The following is a 22,295-nucleotide window of genomic DNA, read 5'->3' on the forward strand; positions in this document are numbered from 1 at the left end:
AAAAACAATTACACAATTAAAACTAGTAGCCAAATACTACTTTAGTGTTTCTATTTGATTTAAAAAAACAAATGCAGATACGATAAGTAGCACTTGATTAAATAATTTCCCGAACAGTCTGTTTCAAACGAAATTGTATATTACTGAACACCAAAATACGAGCAGATGTATTTAAATACACTAGTGATGTATTACCCAAGGTCAGGCAAATCATGCCCTGTGATACAATCAAGGCCTACAGTAGATAAGGTAATTTAATTAGGTCTAAGTAAGTGAGGAGTGTGGAAGTATTCCTGCCCTGCTCTGTTTGTATCAAGTTGATTTATGGACCTTGTGAGTTAACGTTTAAACGCTTTGATATTCCCTACTTTGAAGGCTACATAAGGGCCTGTTGATTATTGCTGGAACCAGGTGATAGAAAGAGAGCTTTGCAAGAAGCACGCACTATAGCGTTCTACTCAAGCCAAGGTAAGAGAGCTTCTTATTTCTGCTTCACTGCCTGAACAGTGTCCTGTGGTGTCTTTGTCTAAATGCAACGTTTTTCTATATTGTGGAACAAATGGAGGAAAGCCTGTCCTCATTTTTATTGTGTGCTGCAGTGATTGCATGTAGTGGAACAGACAGTTGCACACACAACTAGGGCAGGAGCCCCGCGAGGTGCAGTCCCGGCTCCACCGTGCATGACACCATCATGTTACATGACATGCATGTTATTGAGTGTGCTATACATATCTAACATGCCTTGTTGAATTCCACTGTACATTGTCTTCTATTATTGCTCCATTCTATTCCTATTCTATTCTATTTGTCTGCCAACAAAGCTTACATGTTAAAGCCTCATGTTTTACAGGTTTTCGGCGGGTCAATCTTGGTGGTGTTTGTTGTTCCTTGTGACCGGTGTTCAGTTTTTCGGCGTGAGGACATGGTTAGCAAGACGGTGGTGTTGGCCCTGGCGTTGCTGCTGGTGGCGGCAGTGGCCACCTTCCTGGGGGTGTTCTTCGGAGTCAGCAGTCCCTCCGAGGGGGGTTTCTCCAGGGCGGCCGTGGCCGCGGACGCCGGGCTCTGCTCCGAGATCGGGAGGTGGGCGTGGTCTTTGTTTCAGCACTCCTTCACTTACTTGCTTGCTCGCTCATAACGTTCTCAGCCACACACACACACACACCCACTCACCCACTTTCACCCTTACTTGCTCACTCAACCACTTACTCACTCACTCGCTCGCTCACTCACGCACTCGCTCACTCACTCACGCACTCACGTACTCATATACTCACTCACTCACAAACATACTCACTCACTCACTCACTCGCATACTCACTCACTCAAACACTCACGTACTAACATACTCACTAGCTCCCTTCCTCACACACTTACCCACTTACTCCTTTGCTCGCTCACTCACTCATGCACTCCCTCACTCATTCACTCACTCACTCACTCACTCACTCACTCACTCACTCACTCACTCACTCACTCACTCACTCACTCACTCACTCACTCACTCACTCACTCACTCACTCACTCACTCACTCACTCACTCACTCACTCATTCACTATCTCCCCTACTCGCTCACATACGTCTAATGACGACAACATTTCCACGTGTTCCCCAGACTGAAGCTCACTCATTTGCAAAACCTCAACAGCACACCCTAGCGTTACGTTGAGCAAACCAGCTCTCGTAGCTCTACGTTCAACGTCCTGTAAACCTTCCCATTCACTATCTCCCATCACCTGTCCAACTCATACCCCAGAGACATGCTGCAGAAAGGCGGGTCTGCAGTGGACGCCATGATCTCCTCCCTGCTGTGCGTGGGCGTCGTGAACCCACACAGTGCGGGTATAGGCGGGGGGCTGTTCATAACCATCTACAACGGAACCACGGGTAGGCCTACGCCTGTTACCGATGCACCCCTCTACCTCGAGTGAGCATTATGACTATGATAGATTTACATGATATGTTTCTATTTGCAGAGTAACATCCACCTTTAGTTAGGCTGTGACATTACACGATGATTTCATTTAAACTCTTTCAAATCATTTTCATTTTTTTGTCGACCGACGTTATCAATGAATGGACATTTCTCACTAGTCTAAAGCATAAACTTCCCTCTCTAGTCTAAAGAACTTTCTCTCACTAGTATAAGTATAACCTTCTCTCACCAGTCTCAAGTATAACTTTCTCGCACTAGTCTAAAGTATAACCTTCTCTCACTCGTCTAAAGTATAACCTTCTCTCTGTAGTCTAAAGTATAACCTACCCTCTCTAGTCTAAAGTATAACCTTCCCTCTCTAGTCTAAAGTATAACCTTCCCTCTCTAGTCTAAAGCATTACTTTCTCTCACTAGTCTAATGCATAAGCTTCTCTCTCTAGTCTAAAGTATAATCGTTTTTTGTTCTTGCTTCATAAAGGCACAGTGGAAACCATTGATGGAAGAGAAGTTGCTCCGGGGAATGCCACCGAAAACATGTTTGGGACCGACAAAGATTTATCCCGGACAGGTAATGCTTAACCAGTCTTATTGATCCAAGCAAGGTTTTGCTGAACGTTAACCAATAGGACTTTGAGATAACATGACACAAAGTTTCTCTTAGGGCAACCATGGAGGCAAAGGGAAATGACAGATCTAAATTAGAGATAATGTGTTACCTGTGACGCTGCCTTTGTTTTTAATCATAACATTGTTTTCTTTAGGCGGACTGGCCATTGCTGTACCAGGAGAAATTCGAGCTTACGAAATGGCACATCAACGTCATGGCAAACTACCATGGAGAGACTTGTTCCAGCCGTGTATTGAACTGGCAAAAAATGGGTTTCCTATGGGTTCTGCGCTAGCTGGTGCTATCAAGGATTACAAGGATGCCATCTTAAAGGACCCGGCCTTATGGTGAGTGGCCCTAGCTGACTTCTCCATGACTCGGTTTGATCTAAAGTCTTGCACGTCTATATACGTCTATAGATTGTCCCTGTCTTCTTTCAGTGCGGTGTTTTGCGGGGCTAATGGGACCTTATTGAAAGAAAACGATACAGTGAAAAACCTCAAACTGGCAGAGACCTACCGCAAGATAAGCGAAGAGGGGGCAGATGCCTTCTATGTGGGACCCATGGCTGAAGCCCTTGTGAAGGATATTCAGGCCAAAGGTACGGACACCTTTATAGGCCTTTATAAAACGGCCAAACGGGTACAACACAATATAAACACTGTTCCTCTGTTAAATACAACTATAATATAGGTGGCATCGTGACCTTGGAGGACCTGAGGGATTACAGGCCGGTTCTGGATGAAAACCCCTTGAAGGTCCACATTGGGGGGTACACCATGGTGACTCCCAGCGCCCCCGCCAGCGGGCCGGTCCTGTCCCTGCTGCTGCTCATCTTGGAGGGTAAGCCGGTGATATGGTGTGGTGGGTCCAGACTCATGTAGGAGAGGTGGTCTGGGGGGCCGGGGAACATTCAGCCAGTGCACAGAATGTAGAATATTATTATTATATTCCCGAGTGGTGAGACTCATTTTTTCTTTAGGGGGGAGGCCTGTGCCAATGTAAAATATAAACGATATATATTTTTGGTGTATTAACTTGAATAGGTGAATGATATGTATAGGACCGCCATATCAGATGGAGCATCATTCACACTATTTACGGTGGTTTTTGGGGGCCGCCAGAGAAGTGTTGATATAAGAAGTGAGGGGTAAAGGCTCCTCACTTGAGTGAAAAACATCTAATCGACAAAACTTGCCTTGCGTCTTCACTGAGCTCTGTTACGGGTCTGTGCACAACGCCTTCCTGTATCTGAGCGTGACGGAGAAAGGAATAATTGACACGTTGTACAGATTATTAGACTATTGGAACCATTCGTGGGTTCAAAGATTTGTTTAACACGCCTCACATCCCCTGACTGATGGTGACGCTGTCATTTATTATCTCTCTGGTCCTCAGATGGCCCGTGGTTTTCTCTCTCCATGAAACAAGGGCACATAGCTCTTCGGTAATTCATCTCTTCTGAAACGCCCACTCACTCGCTCGCCTTGGCCTCTGCTTCCCTCACAAACCAGACCAATTTACCTCTAATTGGACACAAACAAAGTAAAAATTCTGCCCGCCGTGTCAGTAGCTGTGACTGGGTGAAAGTTCCTTCCGGAGGAATTACACCATGACATCCTCCTCCTCCTCCTCCCCCCCCCCCCCCCTCCTCCTCCCCCTCCTTCCCCTCTCCCTCCCCCCCTCTTCCTCTCCATACTCCTCCTCTTCCCTGTCCTCCCCCTCCTTCTCCTCTCCCTCCCCCCCTCCGCCTCTCCATACTCCTCCTCTTCCCTGTCCTCCCCCTCCTCCATCTCCTCCCCCTCCCTCTCCTCCTCCCCGTCCTCCTCCCCCTCCTCCTCCTCCCCCTCCTACTCTCCCTTCTCCTCCTCTTCCCTGTACTCCCCCCCCCTTCTCCTCCTCCTCCACCTCCTCCCCCCCCTACCTCTCCTCCTCCCCCTCCTTCCCCTCCTCCACTTCCCCCTCCTCCTCCCACTCCTTCTCCTCCTCCTTCACCTCCACCTCCTCCCCCTCCTTTTCCTCCATCACCTCCTCCTCCTCCCCCTCCTCCTCCTTCTCCTCCTCCACCCCTTTCCTGCCCCTCCTCCTCCCCCTCCTCAATTTCCCCCTCCTCCTCCACCTCCTCTTCCTCCTCCCCCTCCTCTTCCTCCACCAGCACGGAAAGGACTCATCAAACCAGACTCTGTTACCCCCCCCCCCCCCACACACACCTTAACTCCCTCTAAGCCCAGGCAGCCCTAATACCCCATATCAGCCGTGGAGGTTGATATGAGAAGAGCACGCAGGCCACAGGAAGTCGTTAAGATGATCCGCGTTCTGCCGACCTGAGCAGCGACCTGAGCGGTTTGTTTTGAATGAAGACGACCGCTTAAGTTCCACGTCTTTCCCCCCACAGGCTACAGTTTCTCGGCGAAGAGCGTGTCGAGCCCCGAGGCGCGGGTGCTGACCTACCATCGCGTGGTGGAGGCCTTCCGCTTCGCCTACGCCAAGAGAACGCTACTCGGAGACCGCCACTTCCTGAACATCACCGACGTACGGCCAAACTAACGACAGAATCGCGTTTACCTTTACGACATATGAAGCCTCTACGCGATCATGGTATCAAACATTATAAAGTATGTAGCCTACATGACCATGGTATCAACCGCTATAAAGTCTTTTGTCTCTTCCCAAAGCTGATCCAGAACATGACCTCGACCTGGTTCGCCAAGGGCCTGCGGGATCGCATCACGGACAACACCACTCATCACATGAACTACTACGAGCCTGAGTTCTACATGCCCGACGACGCCGGCACCTCCCACCTCTCCATCGTATCTGAGGACGGCAGCGCAGTCGCGGCCACCAGCACCATCAACACCTTGTAATGAGTTAGCATGTGTAGCTTCTACTGTAGCAACAACCCCCAAACAAACCTTCCCAACCGTATTATTGGGATGTATTATTATTGTGTTGTTATGTTTTTTAGATGTATTATTGAATGTTTCTATGTGTTTATTTGTCTTATTGTGTGTTATTGTGTGTTTATTTGTATGTTGTGTGTTATGTATATCTATGTATTTTTGTGTGTTGTTATGTGTTTATATGTATTATTTTGTGTTTTTATGCGTTTATAAGTAATACTGGCTGCTATTTTGAATTTAACTGTAATATCGTGTCTTAATGTATGTTTATATGTCATTTTGTGTGTTCTAGTTTTGGCTCCAAAGTCATGTCCTCCACTGGAATCATCCTCAACAACGAGATGGATGACTTCAGCTCCCCAAACATCACCAACGCCTTCGACCTCCCGCCCTCACCCAGAAACTTCATCAGGCCTGGTACACACAGACACACACACAGTACACCCCTGACCTAGCAATTCCTTTTAGGCAAGTTCACACACACACACACACACACACACACACACACACACACACACACACACACACACACACACACACACACACACACACACACACACACACACACACACACACACATACACACACATAAGCGCACACGCAACACACATACGCGCATACACACACACACACACACTCACGCACGCACATACACACACACACAAACACACACACAATTGTACCCCCCTCAACAAAAAACTTCATTCAGCCCGGGACACACTCACAAACAAACACACACGCACATACACAATGTCACGCACACACACACACACACACACACACACACACACACACACACACACACACACACACACACACACACACACACACACACACACACACACACACACACACACACACACACACACACACATATTTTCTAAACTACCAACTAACCCCAAGTTGTTAGTCTGTTTATTTAATATACAGTGTGGGTATAGCTATATAAAGCAATATCACATGAGAAGGAGGGCTTTCAGGCTGCTTATCAGCATAACACTGATTATCTTTGGCACTTAGCCTGCGGCCTTGTACCTATGACTGAATCCCAGCCGCGCGATATTCAGTGTGACAAAATAACCTTGGGGTGTGATATTGCTTTTATACAACCCTTCTACAAACACCATTTATGAGTTGACAGTGATAGCTGACAACAAACTGTTTGTTTATTTAATCATTTATCCGGCTCCGCCAACACAAATACTTCCGCCCCTGGATGGGTACTGGGCTGTTGCCAAGCAACACATAAACATGCCCCTACACACACTAGCTAGCTACATTGTCTTAAGTCTACGCGTTACAGCTGGCCCACTACTGTGTCATATACATTTATCTGTATGTTTCCATTAATGCACAGCCAGGGAAATAAGAGTCTGTTGACAGTTGCTTCGGTGGTGTGTGTAATTCCGATGAGATAACAGTAGGCCTATGATAGTCAATGTAGGCTAATAAACGCTTATCAGAAACACCTGCAAAGCGTGTGGCAGTGCTGTTTTACACTCTTTATTGTCATTGATGGATTGATTACTTGGTCGGAACCAACTGTTGTGTTAAGTTATTTAGTGATTCATTAGTCGTGTTTTTGTTAATTTAATTAACAGTCCTGTTATATAGTTTAATGAATAGGCGAGTGGTATTATTTAATATAAAATCGGGTAACATATGATGGTTCAGAATTAAATATAAAGTCATGTTATAGAATAATTCATGAGTTGTTTGTTTGTTAATGTATTATAAAGTCTGGTTACATAGTTAAATTAATAAGTGAGTGGTATCATTTATTATACAGTCTGTTTGTATAATTATTCCTGAGTGGTATCGTTTAATATACAGTCTGGTTCTTGCTATATAGTTATATAATGATTCCTGAGTGTATGTGTGTGTATTGGATGACACCACAGTTTATTCTGTTTGTTATTCTGCTTGAGTAAGCAAACTAGGGCAGAATGAACAGCTGCTGTTTCAGGCACTGGCACCCGGGGCTCTAGTGTTGATGATGTCACACGTGTTATTGCCCTTACAATCGATCCCAGAGCAAAATAATACATTTCATAATCAATCATGATCAATTCATTTTCCTGCATGAACTCATCAAAATGATTTCACTAATTGAAATGAATTATGCTCAAGGTTAATTGAGGATATTCCATACAATTTAATTGAATAATAACATAGTAATCATAACAATACTGAATCATTGAGTGAATCCTATCTGTGTTCACAGGAAAGAGGCCCATGTCGTCCATGGTTCCTACCATCCTCCTCGAGGACAACAGAGTTAAGATGGTGGTGGGGGGCTCGGGGGGCAGCAAGATCACCACCGCCATCGCACAGGTGCGTCCCTACCCTAGCCGCCGTTTAGATAACACCCTCATCCATCACACTGGTGCGTCATTAAAATGACATCATTATCTTGTGTTGTGTGTTACAGGGGGCTACAGGGGAATCCATAAGGGGCACAGAGATACCCTTAATACCTGATATTATAATACCTAATATCTTGATATAGAGTGACTAAAGGTACCGTCCAACGCAGAGATACTGAAACCTTATGTCATGTTCTTGTGTGTTTCTGTAGGTTATCCTGAAAGCGCTGTACTTTAACTTTGATTTGAGGACAGCAGTAGGGGAGGCAAGACTCCATAATCAGCTGAGCCCCAACGCGACCACGGCCGAACCTGGCTTTGACATGGTGAGCGGAACACAGAGTGCTAACATTGTAGCTGAATGTTAAACCTAACTGTTGAATGATGTAATGAACTGTAATTAAACATAGTTAACATGAACACCATGACCTTAGTTAACATAACATGCACACCAATAGTTAATGATTGTTCGACAATTATTTAACTGTTAACTAAAGAAGACATATTATGGTGTTTTCCCAACAAGTTAACATAGTAGAGTTCATGCATGCATAGAGTTCCAGAAAACACGTTTTCGAAGCTGTTTGCTGGAAATAGCTTTTAGGAAAAAAAAATCTTGCCTACCGCTATTCGCCTCTGTTTCAGTCCCTTCAGAATGTGCTGTTTCTGGTGTCTGTAGCTTTAATGCAAATGAGCTGCTGCCCATTGACCAATGAGCTGTCAGACTGAACCACAGCATGGAGGAGAAGGGATTATTGCCATTTGGGGACTCCTGGAGCTCTATATCTATTTAATATAATAATAATAATATTATATATGGGTATTTATATGATATTATATTTAATATAACGGCCAAAATCTATGTGCGCCTCGGATGATATTATGAATCTTAAAGACTTCTTCTGACGTCTCTGGTACTTCCACAACAAGTAAAGACTCGTAGTGGGGGATATCTCGGCCATGGTTGAGATGATTTAGGGGAAAGGAACTTTGGCCTTGACTCTCTGAAGTCCAAGAACCGCGACATGGAGAAGAAAGGGATTGTACTCCGGGAGCTGAGCTGCCGGACGGCCGCCGCCGAAGCTTCGACGGCAGTCAGGCAGCTCCGGCGGTGTACTCCGGGAGCTGAACAGTCAGACGGGGGTAGCTCGACGGCAGTCCGGCAGCTCAGCTCCGGGAGAACAATCCCTTTTTCCTCCATGTGTCCTTCTCCGGATTGCCGCCGAAGCTCCGGCGGGTGGAGCTCAGCGGCAGTCCGTCAGAGAAAGGGATTGTACTCCCGGAGCTGAGCTGCCGCCGAGTTCCCCCCGCCGGAGCTGCTCGTTTGCTGGTCCACAAAATCTTAGCTATTCTCTGATTGGAGGGGAGTGGGGAAGTGGGAGGTAATATTCAACTGTGCCCCCTTCCTACGTAGGAGGGGGTACTCTCAGAAATGCATGTCTCACTCAAAAAATCATATAGCTACAGACTTTATTCAAAGTTGGTATGCGCACCAGAGACCCAAAACAACACCCCAAATCCCAGGAAAGGTGTTGTTTTCATAATATGTCCCCTTTAACTGTGAGCTTATGCTTATTACAACATGAATTATTGTTAATGAATTGTTAATTATTGTACCATTATTGTAAGTCTCAACAACAGCATGAAATAGGCCGCTAAAATTATAGCTACATGATAAATAAGAGGGGGAAATAGAGAGCTAGCATTGCAGCTGTATGCTAAATAACACTGGGGAAGGTGTTTCAATGAGGGATGGAGACGTTCAACTCTGCATTGTTTTTGGCGTTGATTAGAAATGCTGTGCTTCATTTTGCTCGAAAGCTTAGTCTACGTTTTAGTCCTATTCTTACTCCAATATAGGTAAATCGACCTTTCTAGCAAATGCTCAAATGAAGTCTCAGCATGTTATTAATGTGCATGTCTCCCTGTCGCCCGCGACAGAAAGTGCTGGAGGGCCTGGCCCTGAAAAACCACGAGACGAAGGCCCTCAAGTCAACGGGGGCGGTGATCCAGGCGGTGGTTCGCCATGGCAACCGCCTCCACGCTCAGTCAGATCCCAGGAAAGGGGGCTATGCCGCCGGGTACTAGTCTAGTTAGATGCCTACCCCCCCAGCATCATGAAGAGAATGACTCACTGTGGAACAAAAGCAGGACCAGGTGTGGATGTCATCCGTCCCCAAACAGCAGCTCAGTCCTCGGGGAAACGTGACGACACCTTTACAATCTGTGTAACGCACCGTGCTCCTTGTCTCCGCCGACAGCAAGTTGTTTTTTTTTACAGATGGATTATGACTTTGTTGTAGGTTCGCTCTACTTCAGTGCAGTTCCTTTTTCTTCTTTTTTTGGATTAACATTCACATGTCATTACGTTATTTTTTATTTTTAAGACTGCGGCCTCTGACAAAAGTGGTTTAGATCAAACATAACTAATATTTAATGTGTTTTGAAGATTGTCTATTTTGCTATGATCAAAATGTCCCTGCCATACTCATGGTAACTAATATGACACTACATATTTCACTTTCTTTTTCATCAAAATGATGGTGCTCATTGTGCTGTAAATAAAGAACCCCATCCAATGACATTAATATTTTATAAATATAACTATTATATCATAATATAGTACAATGAAACACCCATATCCTACAGTCACCATTGTGCCATGTTTATAGATATTCTACATTCTGCATTTATGTTGGAAACATCCTCTGAACACAACAACATATGTACTTATATTCCAGCAGGTTTACCAAGCACATAGACGCCTAGCAGTTGCAGTATTTACCTTTTAATGGTCAACGGAATCCGGGAACAAATATTAATGTACACCTGCTAATGTATAGCAGGTGTTGCTAGGCAACCTAGGTTTAGTCAAACAAGCCTATAACCTGTCGACACACTGTAAAATGTACAAAGTGTAAGAGTTATTTAAATGTTACTGTGTTTCTGTAAACTAACAATAAAGAAGTTGGTACATTTTATATTAAGCTTTTTATGTTGCTTTGTACCAGTGGTGAGCACATGTGTCCAAACCTTTTAGATAATACTTATATATAATGGAATATATATATATATATATATATATATATATATATATATATATATATATATATATATATATATATATATATATACATATATGAATACATTTCTTGGATAATTGTATGGTACGATGTTATTGTGTTCATTAATTGTGCTCTGAAACTTCCCCTCCTTCATAGCTGATCATCTTCCCATTCTACACATAAGCTTTTCTTCATAGTATGTATATATCATTTGCAGTAGACCGCCTCATTATTAGGTTATGCGGTTAAGATCATACTTTTTTTATCTGCAGAGGAATTACGATTATAGTCAGCATTGTTCACAAAATTGACGGAAGCCCCTTTATAATGAAAGGTCTCAACCAGCCGCCTGTTTCATCGAGGCAGCGTAATCCTTCGTTTTCATTTCAGCCCAGTGGACTCATCATGTGTTCTAGGAGGCTGCGCCTGCTCTACAGAGGAAGAAATTTGCAAGTTTTCATAATTTACTTCAAGTGGCTCGGAGGTATACACTTGAGATGATCCCTAATTCATAAATCTGTTTAAAATCCATCTTTTCACTCTTTCCTTTATGCCATCAAACAAACAAATGCTAAAAATGGAAACATGATCCTAACATCAAACTCATCCTATAGTATTGTGGGATTATAAATCGAACGTATTTGGTTGGCTTAGCAACAATGTGGTCGTAACTATATAGTAACTATATAGTGACTACTACATTGTTGTTGTGTTGTCTATATAGTAACTTTACCAATAATAAAATATTCTACATCTATGACGTTTACAAACTACAAACAAATACGAAAATAGCAGCTGCCTGACAGTGTTATCAAAAATATAAATAACGACAATAGCAAATACTTTGATAATAAAAAAAACAATGTTTAATTGTTATCCGGTTACAAAAATATAGTTCTTTCAACAAAAATGAATCAACATGTCTTATAAAAAATGGTACTTCAGATTAAAAAAAAAAAGAAGAATTTAGACATGCGTAAAATCTTTGTGGTGGTTAATCTAAAACCATCTTTTAAACACATCATCCTATTCCATCATCTTAAACCATCTTTAAAACCTAACCTGGTGGTCCACCATCTTAAACCATCTTCAAAACACAACCTGGTGGTCCACCATCCTGAACCATCTTCAAAACACAACCTGGTGGTCCATCATCCTGAACCATCTTCAAAACACAACCTGGTGGTCCACCATCTTAAACCATCTCTAAAACACAACCTGGTGGTCCACCATCTTAAACCATCTTCAAAACACAACCTGGTGGTCCATCATCCTGAACCATCTCTAAAACACAACCTGGTGGTCCATCATCCTGAACCATCTCTAAACCACAACCTGGTGGTCCACCATCCTGAACCATCTTCAAAACACAACCTGGTGGTCCACCATCTTAAACCATCTTCAAAACACAACCTGGTGGTCCATCATCTTAAACCATCTTCAAAACACTACCTGGTGCTCCACCATCCTGAACCATCTATTAAACCTGGTGGTCCATCATCTCAAACCATCTCTTAAACCTGGTGGTCCATCATCTTAAACCATCCCTTAAACCACAACCTGGTGGTCCATCATAAACCATCTCTTAAACCCGGTGGTTACGCGGGGGGGCTTCCAATAAGCTACTTCCAGCCTTTCAACCCTTGGAGGCAGCAGTCAAAAGTTCCCTTCTTCCACACCCATCACATTAACATCGACCTCTCTCTCTGTGGGAAGTGTCCGCGGCTACAGAGGCTGCCTCAGTAGCCCGATGGCCGGCCCATCTTCCGTTGGTCGGAGACGGCGGTGATGCAGCCGCGGTGCTGCGCCACCGCGTTCACCGCGTTGAAGGGGTACTTCAAGTCTTCCACACGGTGACCCAGAGCCTTCAGGCCTGCTCTCACCGTCTGGTTACGGGCACATCAGCAACACACACACACACACACACACACACACACACACACACACACACACACACACACACACACACACACACACACACACACACACACACACAACACACACACACACACACACACACACACACACACACACACACACACACACACACACACACACACGCACACACACACACACACACACACACACACACACACACACACACACACACAATACAGAGCATTAATGAGCAGGTAGGGGCTAGACAGAACAGAGTCAGGTCATTAAGGAGCAGGTAGGGGTAATACATTACAAAGACAGGTCATTTAGGAGTAGGTAGGAGTAAGACAATACAAAGACAGGTCATTAATTAGCCAGTAGGTATTAGAAAGTGCAGAGACAGGCCAATTTGGAGTAGGGAGGAGTAAGACATTAGAAAGACAGGTCATTAATTAGCAGGTAGGTATTAGAAAGTGCAGAGACAGGCCATTAAGGAGCAGGTATGAGTAATACATTACAAAGACAGGTCATTAGGGAGCAGGTAGGGGTTAGACTGTACAGAGACAGGTCATTAAGGAGCAGGTAGGGGTAAGACATTACAAAGACAGATCGTTAAGGAGCAGGTAGGGGTAATACATTACAAAGAAAGGACATTAAGCAGCAGGTAGGAGTAAGAAGGTTAGGGGTTTGAATAATATTGATGATAATTATAACAACCAAAATTATAATAACAATCATTATAAAAAAAAAAAAAATTAACTCACCTCATCGAAGCCTGGCCCAAACTGCAGCCCGTTCTTTGAGTCCACAAACACCACCGGGGCTGCGATGGCCTCCTGCAGGCTCATGCCCAGCCAAAGGTGGTTCATCAGGGACTGGACGACGGGGGAGTCATGGGAGAGAGGGTCTGGTGACTGTGTGGATGCGGAGGTGGCCTATGTACGTAAACTAAGCGGCTTGAGGAGGCCTTACCAAGGCTACCGCTGTAGTGATCATGCTGCCTCCGGAGCCCCCGATGGCTAGAGTCCCCCCCGAGGAGGACTCAAGGATGGTTGGAGTCATAGAGGAAGGGGGCTGCTCGCCTGGAGCCAACACACACCGAGAGAATACAGCTTGTTACAGGCGTATTGTTTCATATGTTGTATGATAGTTCAGCGAAAATAAGCCGTGTGACAGTTGATGTAAAGGGCAACCTAATGATTAAAGGGCAAGAAAATCATGTAGAGATTTGACACATAAGGTGAATAAGATCGGCAAGATTGTGTTTGACTACCAGTCCTGGGGAAGGTTTTGGGTTCAACCCTGAATGTCTGAAATCAATGTGTGGTCAACCGCTTTGGACCAGTGACCAGTGTCCAGTCTGTTAGAAGGCTTTAAAGTGGGCAGTATTAATGTTGTTTGGGTGTTTGATATTCATCTGAAAGCCTATGGGTTTGAAACCCAATTTTGGCAACTGACATGTAGTTACATCCTTGGGTATTGCCTTGACCAGCAACTGATACACTTGTGTGTATAGTTTCATTGATATAGCTTCTCATGTTGTGCATTTAGATAATAAAAAGGATATTATTTCAATTACTTTGTTCTTTTTAATGAATATACTCTCCTGTACTTACTTACCCTCATAGACATCAACTCCCATCTGCTCATTAATAATATAACCGGTGTCTGCTACATTGAAAATAATAGTACTTATACTACTACTATAATATGAATGATACAATAGCAATAATATAAAAGGGCCAATATAATAGTACTTACATAATAGATAGTATTGCAATGCAGCGTAAAAGACAGTGTTGCTTCACCTGCTCTGATTGAGGCCACTCGTCCACAGAAGTCAGCCAGCTCATTGTTCAGGATGATTCCGGTTCTAGGGGAGAGAATGGCCGAGCCGAACCTATGGAATTAGGGAATAGAACAAAAAATACATAAAACATAAAACATTTATATAAAAATAGATTATTTACTCCCAAAAAACACCATCACACACAAACACACACACACACACACACACACACACACACACACACACACACACACACACACACACACACACACACACACACACACACACACACACACACACACACACACACACACACACACACACACACACACACACACACACATACAAGAAGACAAACAGACACATACACACACCGAAACACACACAGACACCCGCAGACACTGGTTATGTAGTAAGTAGATGCCGTTTACGTGTAATTTTTTATGTGGGAAGTGGTGCATTACACTTCAGAGGAATTACTATAATGGACACTGTGACGCCATTGAATGAGATATCCACACCATACTTTACACACATCTTAAGAGAGGTGTCCTATGTGCCTGGTACTTTTCCAGTTCCTGCCACTTTCAAAAGCGGGCTTTGGAGATTTCCATTTAGAGCATTAGCTTAGCTTAGCCTTTTTTCACATCCGCATTTATTGACACTGTGACATCATCTTTGGAGATATTGACCCCAAAATTTTTCACAGTTCTAACGAGGGGTGGCCTCTATGTCCCCAAATAGTTAACAGCTACTGACCACCTCTCAAATGTAATTGTGATCGATTGACTATAGAATTTATTGAATTTCTTAAACATTCCAAATCGAACAATGAGTAAGGCATGTCCATTGAGCATGTGTTTTACATTTTGGGTCATTTCGATTTTTGGTTGATTTTAAAGGGGAAATATTATGCCACCAGGTGTGCGTGTGATTAGCCGTTACAAGCCGTTTTGAAAATCTGCGTCTTCTGACATCACTAGTGGGCGTGTGCACCTAGATGTGTCCTGGATAGTTGAGCAACGTCTGCTTCATTCCACTGGGTAGGCTGGTAGACTGATCTGTCCAGCACACATCTAGGTGGACACGCCCACTAATGATGTCAGAAGACGCAGATTTTCAAAACGGATTGTAATGGCTAATCACACGCACACCTTGTAGTATAATTTGTCCCCTTTGAGAAAAGTTTTTCTGAAAATTGAAAAAACGTTCCATTTTCTATCTCACATTTGAACTTGAAAATATGGGAGCCAACTCACAAATGGTTGATAGTGCTGGTGACGGAGACCACGCTGCCGTCGTCCGCCAGAACAGACACGTGCGTGGTCCCGAAGCGATCCACCAGAGGCTGTGCGTTGTAGTACTCGTCGTTATGAGTGCGGTCCGCAGAAATCAGGTCCCTTATCGTGTCGGCGAAGGCCCCATCCAGTAAATAAGATGCGTTCTTTGAAGAGCGGGGAACATCATGTTAAACCTCCAAACGTGATTTGAACATAGCAACATTTATTTCAGATTTGATCCATACTTTGGCACATTTAAAGGCCGGGTCACGGATGACATGCTTTTGTCCGTTAGCAAATTTAGCCGCCTCTACAAAGCGATGATAAGTCTGGATTCTCTGGTCCCCCTTCATGGAGTTTGAGGTGAGGTTGTAGCCTGTGGACAAGGTGTGACACAACAACATTTTAACTGCTTAACTTGCTGATTACATTTCTAGTTAATTGTTATAGTAATGATGGGCAGCACAAAATGGTAACTGATTGGTCTATAAAGGATCCACACAACACACCTTTCATTACGTTCATAATGAAGGCAAGCACAGCTCCCCCCGCAGGCGGTGGAGGGATGAGCATCCGGGTTTCTCCGAGCGATATGGGCCATGGGTCCGCGACCTGTACCTTGAAAGATCTCAAATCCTCCATTGACAGAGTCCCACCTAGAAGAAATTCGTGACGATATAGAATGTTTGTCGTGTACTACAAGTTTGGTGTGTTCCTTAGAATCTCTTTTGACGCATTTATTTTCAAAATGGATAAATCGTAATTCCACCCGAACGTTGGGAGATTTCTCATTCAGGACGGTATCCATTTCAGTGTATCCATAGATTCATGAGTCACAGTTAATTGCATTTCATCATGCATACTGTGCCCCCACGAGACCCCAATTAACCCGGTCAGATGTCAATTAAGGTAGATCCGATGGGCTTCAGGCTTCCGGACCCTGACCCCTGACCCTTTAAGCAGCTGCACCGACCTGCCTCCTTGACATCCTGGACCAGATCCAGCCCTATCTGGCCATTGTAGAGGGCGTCGGCCCCTTGCGCTGCTATGGTTTCCAGGGTGTCAGCCAGCTTTGGGAACCTTAGGGTATCCCCTGCTCCCAGAACGGTCTTGTCATGTTTGCAGAACAACTGGCTGGAAAAAGCACATGCATAAAAATGGGACACAATTAATGTTACGTTAATTGGTGTTTAATATAAACAGATGCATCAGTGGAAAATCCAAGCAACTCATGTCAACTCATGTCATACTGTCAGTGGCGTTTCTGGCCATTCGGGCACCCTGGGCGAGACCCCACCCCCCTATACCTAGAAAAGTCCCTGCATACAGTGACCTGACGGAGGTACAGTGACACAACTGCTGTCCACTGGGATGCCCATTATTCTGCAGATTTGTGTGTCTATTATTGGATGGAACCCGTACCTTTAGGGTCGTGTGTCACAAAGGGCATTTTGAGGGGAGGTTGACTTCAGGGTACACAGTGAGAATTAGAAGGAAGGATTAGAGGAAGCTCGTATCCCTCACAAACCTCTGGGAATGTTCCCTAACATCAGTCAACAATTGGGTGAAAGCAGATATGTTGTAAGGTCCGGATAGTGTATGGCTGTGTGAGACTCCTAGCTGAAAGGTGCTGGGTTTGATCCCGAATGTACGCAGATTACCTGCCATCCTAGAGCAAGACGCCCTAACCCACCTGCTTCTTAAGACCGTAATGATCCAAAACAGGAACGGATTATGAGTCAGTGGGCCGCTGGGCCCAGATGACCCAAGCAGCACCAGCACAAATCAGCAGCAATACAAAGGTTGAGCTTAAAGCACTTCACATTATCCTTCAGGTGTATATTGAGGACTTACAACACGTCCAAACAACACACATAGGCTACGTCAAAAAAGCATAGGCTACTTAATCTGGGCTTTATAAACGAATAGCCTTTCTATTCACACCTTACAGCCTCTCATAGCCTGATGGTTTTTGACGATTGCAAGCACCCGATAGGCCCTTGCAATAATCCATCCTTGATCAAAAATGAACTAAATTCACTGTAAGTCAATCAGGGATAAAGGTGTCTACTACTACATGACTCACTCATTCAGTGACGCAGCGATGTGACAAAACCGTCCCACCACGGTGGTTGCGGGACCAATCAAAGTGCTGCTGTACCCACCAGAGGGAGGAGTTTCGGATGAGATTTCCAATCAGAGGGTTGCTCAGGAGTTTGGCGAGATAGGCTGGGACGGGGATTCCTTTGCGGGCCAGTTTAATGGTGGGCTCAAAGAGCCGCGGCCAGGGGAGGCGTCCGTGGACCTGGTGTACATGCTGGTAGCCCCGGAGCTCGCCAGGGACGCCTATCCACTGGCTGCCTGAGATATAGATTCATATATAGCATATATATACTGTATATATATATATATGTCCTATATATCCTATTTATTATAGAAACACACTGGAGAACCCTGGCATTGTTGAGGTATAAATATATATACTGTATGCATATATATATATATATAGAAAAGTAACTGGCATTGTTGATAACAGGTAAAGATGGACAAAGATCTTGCCCGGAAACAATCAATAGTCAATAAATTGACCTGTTGTTCTCCATTTTATGGAAAATATCAATACCTATTCTAATATCTAATATGATTGCAGTATGATTCAATTACAAATAAGCCCAAATATATGTTTTTTTAATAGGATTACATTATGAATGCAATGGGCCACCTGAAATCAGTGTAAACTTGGTGGGGCAGTCATCGAGAAGGTTTGCCTTGAAGGACTTTGGAACAGTTTCCCTGGAGCTGTAGACTTTCACCTTGCCTGTAGGGGTAAGGGTTACAACCACATTCATAATACGGGGAAGAGATATTAGGCTTCTCTCTCTCTCTCTCTCTCTCTCTCTCTCTCTCTCTCTCTCTCTCTCTCTCTCTCTCTCTCTCTCTCTCTCTCTCTCTCTCGCTCTCTCTCTCGCTCTCTCTCTCGCTCTCTCTCTCTCACCCGTGTACTCACCGCTTTTATCCCTTATTGTAAAGATCGCACCCCCTCCCAGTCCCATGCTCTGAGGGTTGATGACTGACGTGCACAGAAGAGCTGCAATGGCGCCATCTACCGCCGAGCCGCCCTGGTGCAGAATGTCCCTAAAACACCGCAGAACTGTTACCGTTTGAAGGGGGGGAAAACGGCGGTAAGATAGTCAGCATGCACAAGCATACACATGCGCGCACAAACACACGCACACGCACGCACGCACGCACGCACACACACACACACACACACACACACACACACACACACACACACACACACACACACACACACACACACACACACACACACCACACACACACACACACACACACACACACACACACACACACACACACACACACACACACACACACACACACACACACACACACACACACACACACACGATCGAAAAAGTGCCCCCACTCCGCCCCCCCACACACGAATGCATTTCATGAATTGCAGTTGGCAAGCCGCTCGGCACAAGTTTAACAAATACTATCTGACAGACCAGCACATCAGAAACAATAACTCTTTATAATATCATTATTAAAAAAAACATCAATTATTCACTATCCAGCGTCCAACCCCACTTCCCCTCATTGTTCTAGAAAAGGCAACCGAAACTCTCAACATGAGGAAACTTTCCCCAAACCAAACTATAAAGACTCCCCTGAGAGACCAAACAATCGAGTTTATCATCAAAGAACATGAATGAACTAGTGAATAAAGAATGATGTCCACTCTGCGTCCTTCATCCTAGAAGTGGTTCACAACATAGGCTTATTTCCATAATTCACTTAAACCTATAGCCTAATAGTCCAGCATATAATTGTACAACTGTGTCAGGATACCTTATGCCTCATGTGACATGAATAGGCTTGATATCAGGTCAACACAAGGCAGCCCGAAGATAGATTTTACTTTGAAGTGATCTTCTGTCGAGCGTCCATTCTTCCATATGAGTAGCATATCTGATCAAATCTCTTAATCAGATTAACCTTCTTGGAGGCTCACTCAATGATGTTTTACTACAATATGTTTTAAATGCTCTGTTGTTTAATAGTAGGTACTTTTGAAAGAAGATTGAAGCTACAATTTACTTAGATATACTTAAGCTGTAAGCAAACTAAAACAATCTAGGCCTACAATATTTTGCAAACGATCAATATGAATAAAGCCTACTTTCTTTTTTACATTGAATAATGATTTCGTTTGTATAGGCTAGTTAAATTACGTTAAACTAAACGTCAGTCATTTCATAGGTGCGTTTAGTTTTTATCTTACCTGCCAATGTCGGAGCAAAGTTTGGAGTCTGCAGCAACAGCTGCGTGTTTAAAGGCACCCTTCGAGCATCCCTCCGTAAAGTAGGCGATGGAGAGACAAGTGAGGATAACTACAAAAAATAAACCCAGGCAGCCGAGCAAACGCCCCTGCCATGTCTTCATTTTATCCATTATTACTGATTTAAAACGCCGTAGTCCTAAGCATTGAATGGACAATAGAAGCCTATAGACCGCTTATAAGCATCCTAATCCTCCTCTCTGTGATTACTCCACCCCTCAGGGCTTGTGAAACACCAAGTCAGGCTATAATTAATCATAAGAGCGGTAAGTGTGCGGCAGGTTCACGAACTGCTTTGCCATTCAACAGGTATTAATTACGCCTATTTAAAACACCCAACGTAATGAATGTTATTTTTTTAAGACTATTGTGTAGAGAGACTCGTTTTATAGTAAAAAAAATGCATTCGTTAAGGCGGTCATTATAAACATATTGGGGGTCGTGCGGTGCCCCTTCATTTCGGTGGGGCAGAAACTACTGGCGTATGACCACACCCACAATTTTTTTAACATGTATATTTTGAGCTACATTAAAACATGCTAACTAAACTAATTGTGAGTAAGAATTAAAAATAAACTAATAGCCTAATGTTACTGCACGCTTTTGAAGTGCCATCCGCAACACTCGTCATATAATGTCGGGCTAATTAGAGTAATAATAATAATAATAATACATTTAATTTAGAGGCGCCTTTCAAGACACACAAGGTCACCTTACAGAGCATATAGTCATCATAAATCGTTTAAAAAACAAGACATTGTGGAAAAATAAATAAATAAATAAATAAAATAAATAAATAAATAAGTAGGCTAAATATAATAAATAAAACAAATAAAACAAAAACAAGACAAAACAAAACAAACAAACAATCAAAACAGTGATCAGTTAGACGTTGTGTGCGAGTTTGAACAGGTGAGTTTTGAGTTGTGACTTGAAGGTTGTAATGGTGTCTGACTCTTTTATGTGTGGGGGGAGGGAGTTCCAGAGCCCGGGTGCTGAACAGCTGAATGACCGGGCACCCATTGTAGTGAGTCGTGATGTGGGGATACATATTAGTCCAGCAGAGGTTGAGCGGAGAGAGCGGGAGGGAGTGTATTCTTGGAGGAGGTCGCAGAGGTAACTGGGGGCTAGGTTGTGGAGAGCTTTGTATGTGAGGAGTAGGGTTTTGTATTGGATGCGGTAGTGTACTGGGAGCCAGTGAAGTTGGATGAGGACAGGGGTGATGTGGTCAGATGATTTGGTGCGGGTGATGATCCGGGCGGCTGAGTTCTGAATGATCTGCAGTCTGTTGATGAGTTTAGTGGGGAGTCCGGTGAGGAGGGCGTTGCAGTAGTCTATGCGTGATGTGACAAATGAGTGAACTAGGATTTCAGTGCTGGATTGGGTCAGTGATGGGCGGAGTCTGGCGATGTTGCGGAGGTGGAAGAATGCAGTCCGGGTGATGTTGTGAATATGGGGTGCGAATGAGAGGGTGTTGTCCAGGATGACGCCGAGGCTCTTGACTTTGGAGGAGAAGGGTACTGGGAATCCATCGATGATTATGAGTGGAGCTGGGGTGTGTTGTGATTTAGTGAGGGTGGATTTGGATCCGATGAGCAGGGCCTCTGTCTTGTTTCCGTTGAGTTTCAGGAAGTTCCTGCTCAACCAGCTCCGGATATCATCCCGGCACGTGATGAGGGAGGTGGGGGGGATGGCAGCGGTGGGTTTGGTGGAGATGTAGACCTGTGTGTCGTCAGCGTAGCAGTGAAAATGGACCCCATGGTGACGGAGGAGTGTGCCCAGCGGGAGGAGGTAAGTGGAGAACAGGAGTGGACCCAAGACTGACCCCTGGGGGACACCCAGTGAGACACCTGAACACCCAGACTTGTGGTTGCTTAGTTGAACAAATTGTTGACGGCCGGTGAGGTAGGATGTAAACCAGGAGAGTGCAGCACCAGTGATCCCAATGCCAGCCAGGCGGTCCAGGAGCAGAGGGTGGGAGATGGTGTCGAATGCTGCGCTGAGATCGAGGAGGATGAGAATGGTGAATAATCCAGAGTCGGCTGCAAGGAGGAGGTCGTTGGTGATTTTGACTAGGGCTGTTTCAGTGCTGTGTTTTGGACGG

The 22,295-nt window shown here is 44.4% G+C and overlaps 2 protein-coding genes across 2 annotated transcripts; one reads left to right on the forward strand and one right to left on the reverse strand.

Annotated features, from left to right (window-relative positions):
* The first annotated feature begins 369 nt into the window (after nucleotides 1-369).
* On the forward strand, nucleotides 370-10,777 carry ggt1b (gamma-glutamyltransferase 1b). Its single transcript, XM_056588545.1, has 13 exons — nucleotides 370-468; nucleotides 851-1,080; nucleotides 1,755-1,885; nucleotides 2,413-2,502; nucleotides 2,696-2,888; nucleotides 2,982-3,142; nucleotides 3,235-3,384; nucleotides 4,937-5,073; nucleotides 5,217-5,404; nucleotides 5,737-5,861; nucleotides 7,669-7,778; nucleotides 8,023-8,136; nucleotides 9,752-10,777. The coding sequence occupies exons 2-13, from the start codon at nucleotides 923-925 to the stop codon at nucleotides 9,896-9,898; spliced, it is 1,704 nt and encodes a 567-aa protein (XP_056444520.1). The 5' UTR covers nucleotides 370-468; nucleotides 851-922; the 3' UTR covers nucleotides 9,899-10,777.
* A 981-nt stretch (nucleotides 10,778-11,758) lies between these two features.
* Nucleotides 11,759-20,349, reverse strand: ggt5b (gamma-glutamyltransferase 5b). Its single transcript, XM_056588546.1, has 12 exons — nucleotides 20,135-20,349; nucleotides 18,830-18,957; nucleotides 18,545-18,640; nucleotides 17,988-18,183; nucleotides 16,796-16,956; nucleotides 16,332-16,478; nucleotides 16,068-16,198; nucleotides 15,802-15,986; nucleotides 14,562-14,653; nucleotides 13,726-13,835; nucleotides 13,518-13,628; nucleotides 11,759-12,761 (listed from the first exon to the last, which is right to left on the reverse strand). Exons 1-12 carry the CDS (start codon nucleotides 20,302-20,304, stop codon nucleotides 12,615-12,617), a joined length of 1,674 nt encoding a protein of 557 aa, XP_056444521.1. The 5' UTR covers nucleotides 20,305-20,349; the 3' UTR covers nucleotides 11,759-12,614.
* Nucleotides 20,350-22,295: the final 1,946 nt, after the last annotated feature.

The sequence above is a fragment of the Gadus chalcogrammus genome, chromosome 4 (assembly GCF_026213295.1).
Source record: "Gadus chalcogrammus isolate NIFS_2021 chromosome 4, NIFS_Gcha_1.0, whole genome shotgun sequence".
Lineage (NCBI taxonomy): Eukaryota > Metazoa > Chordata > Actinopteri > Gadiformes > Gadidae > Gadus > Gadus chalcogrammus.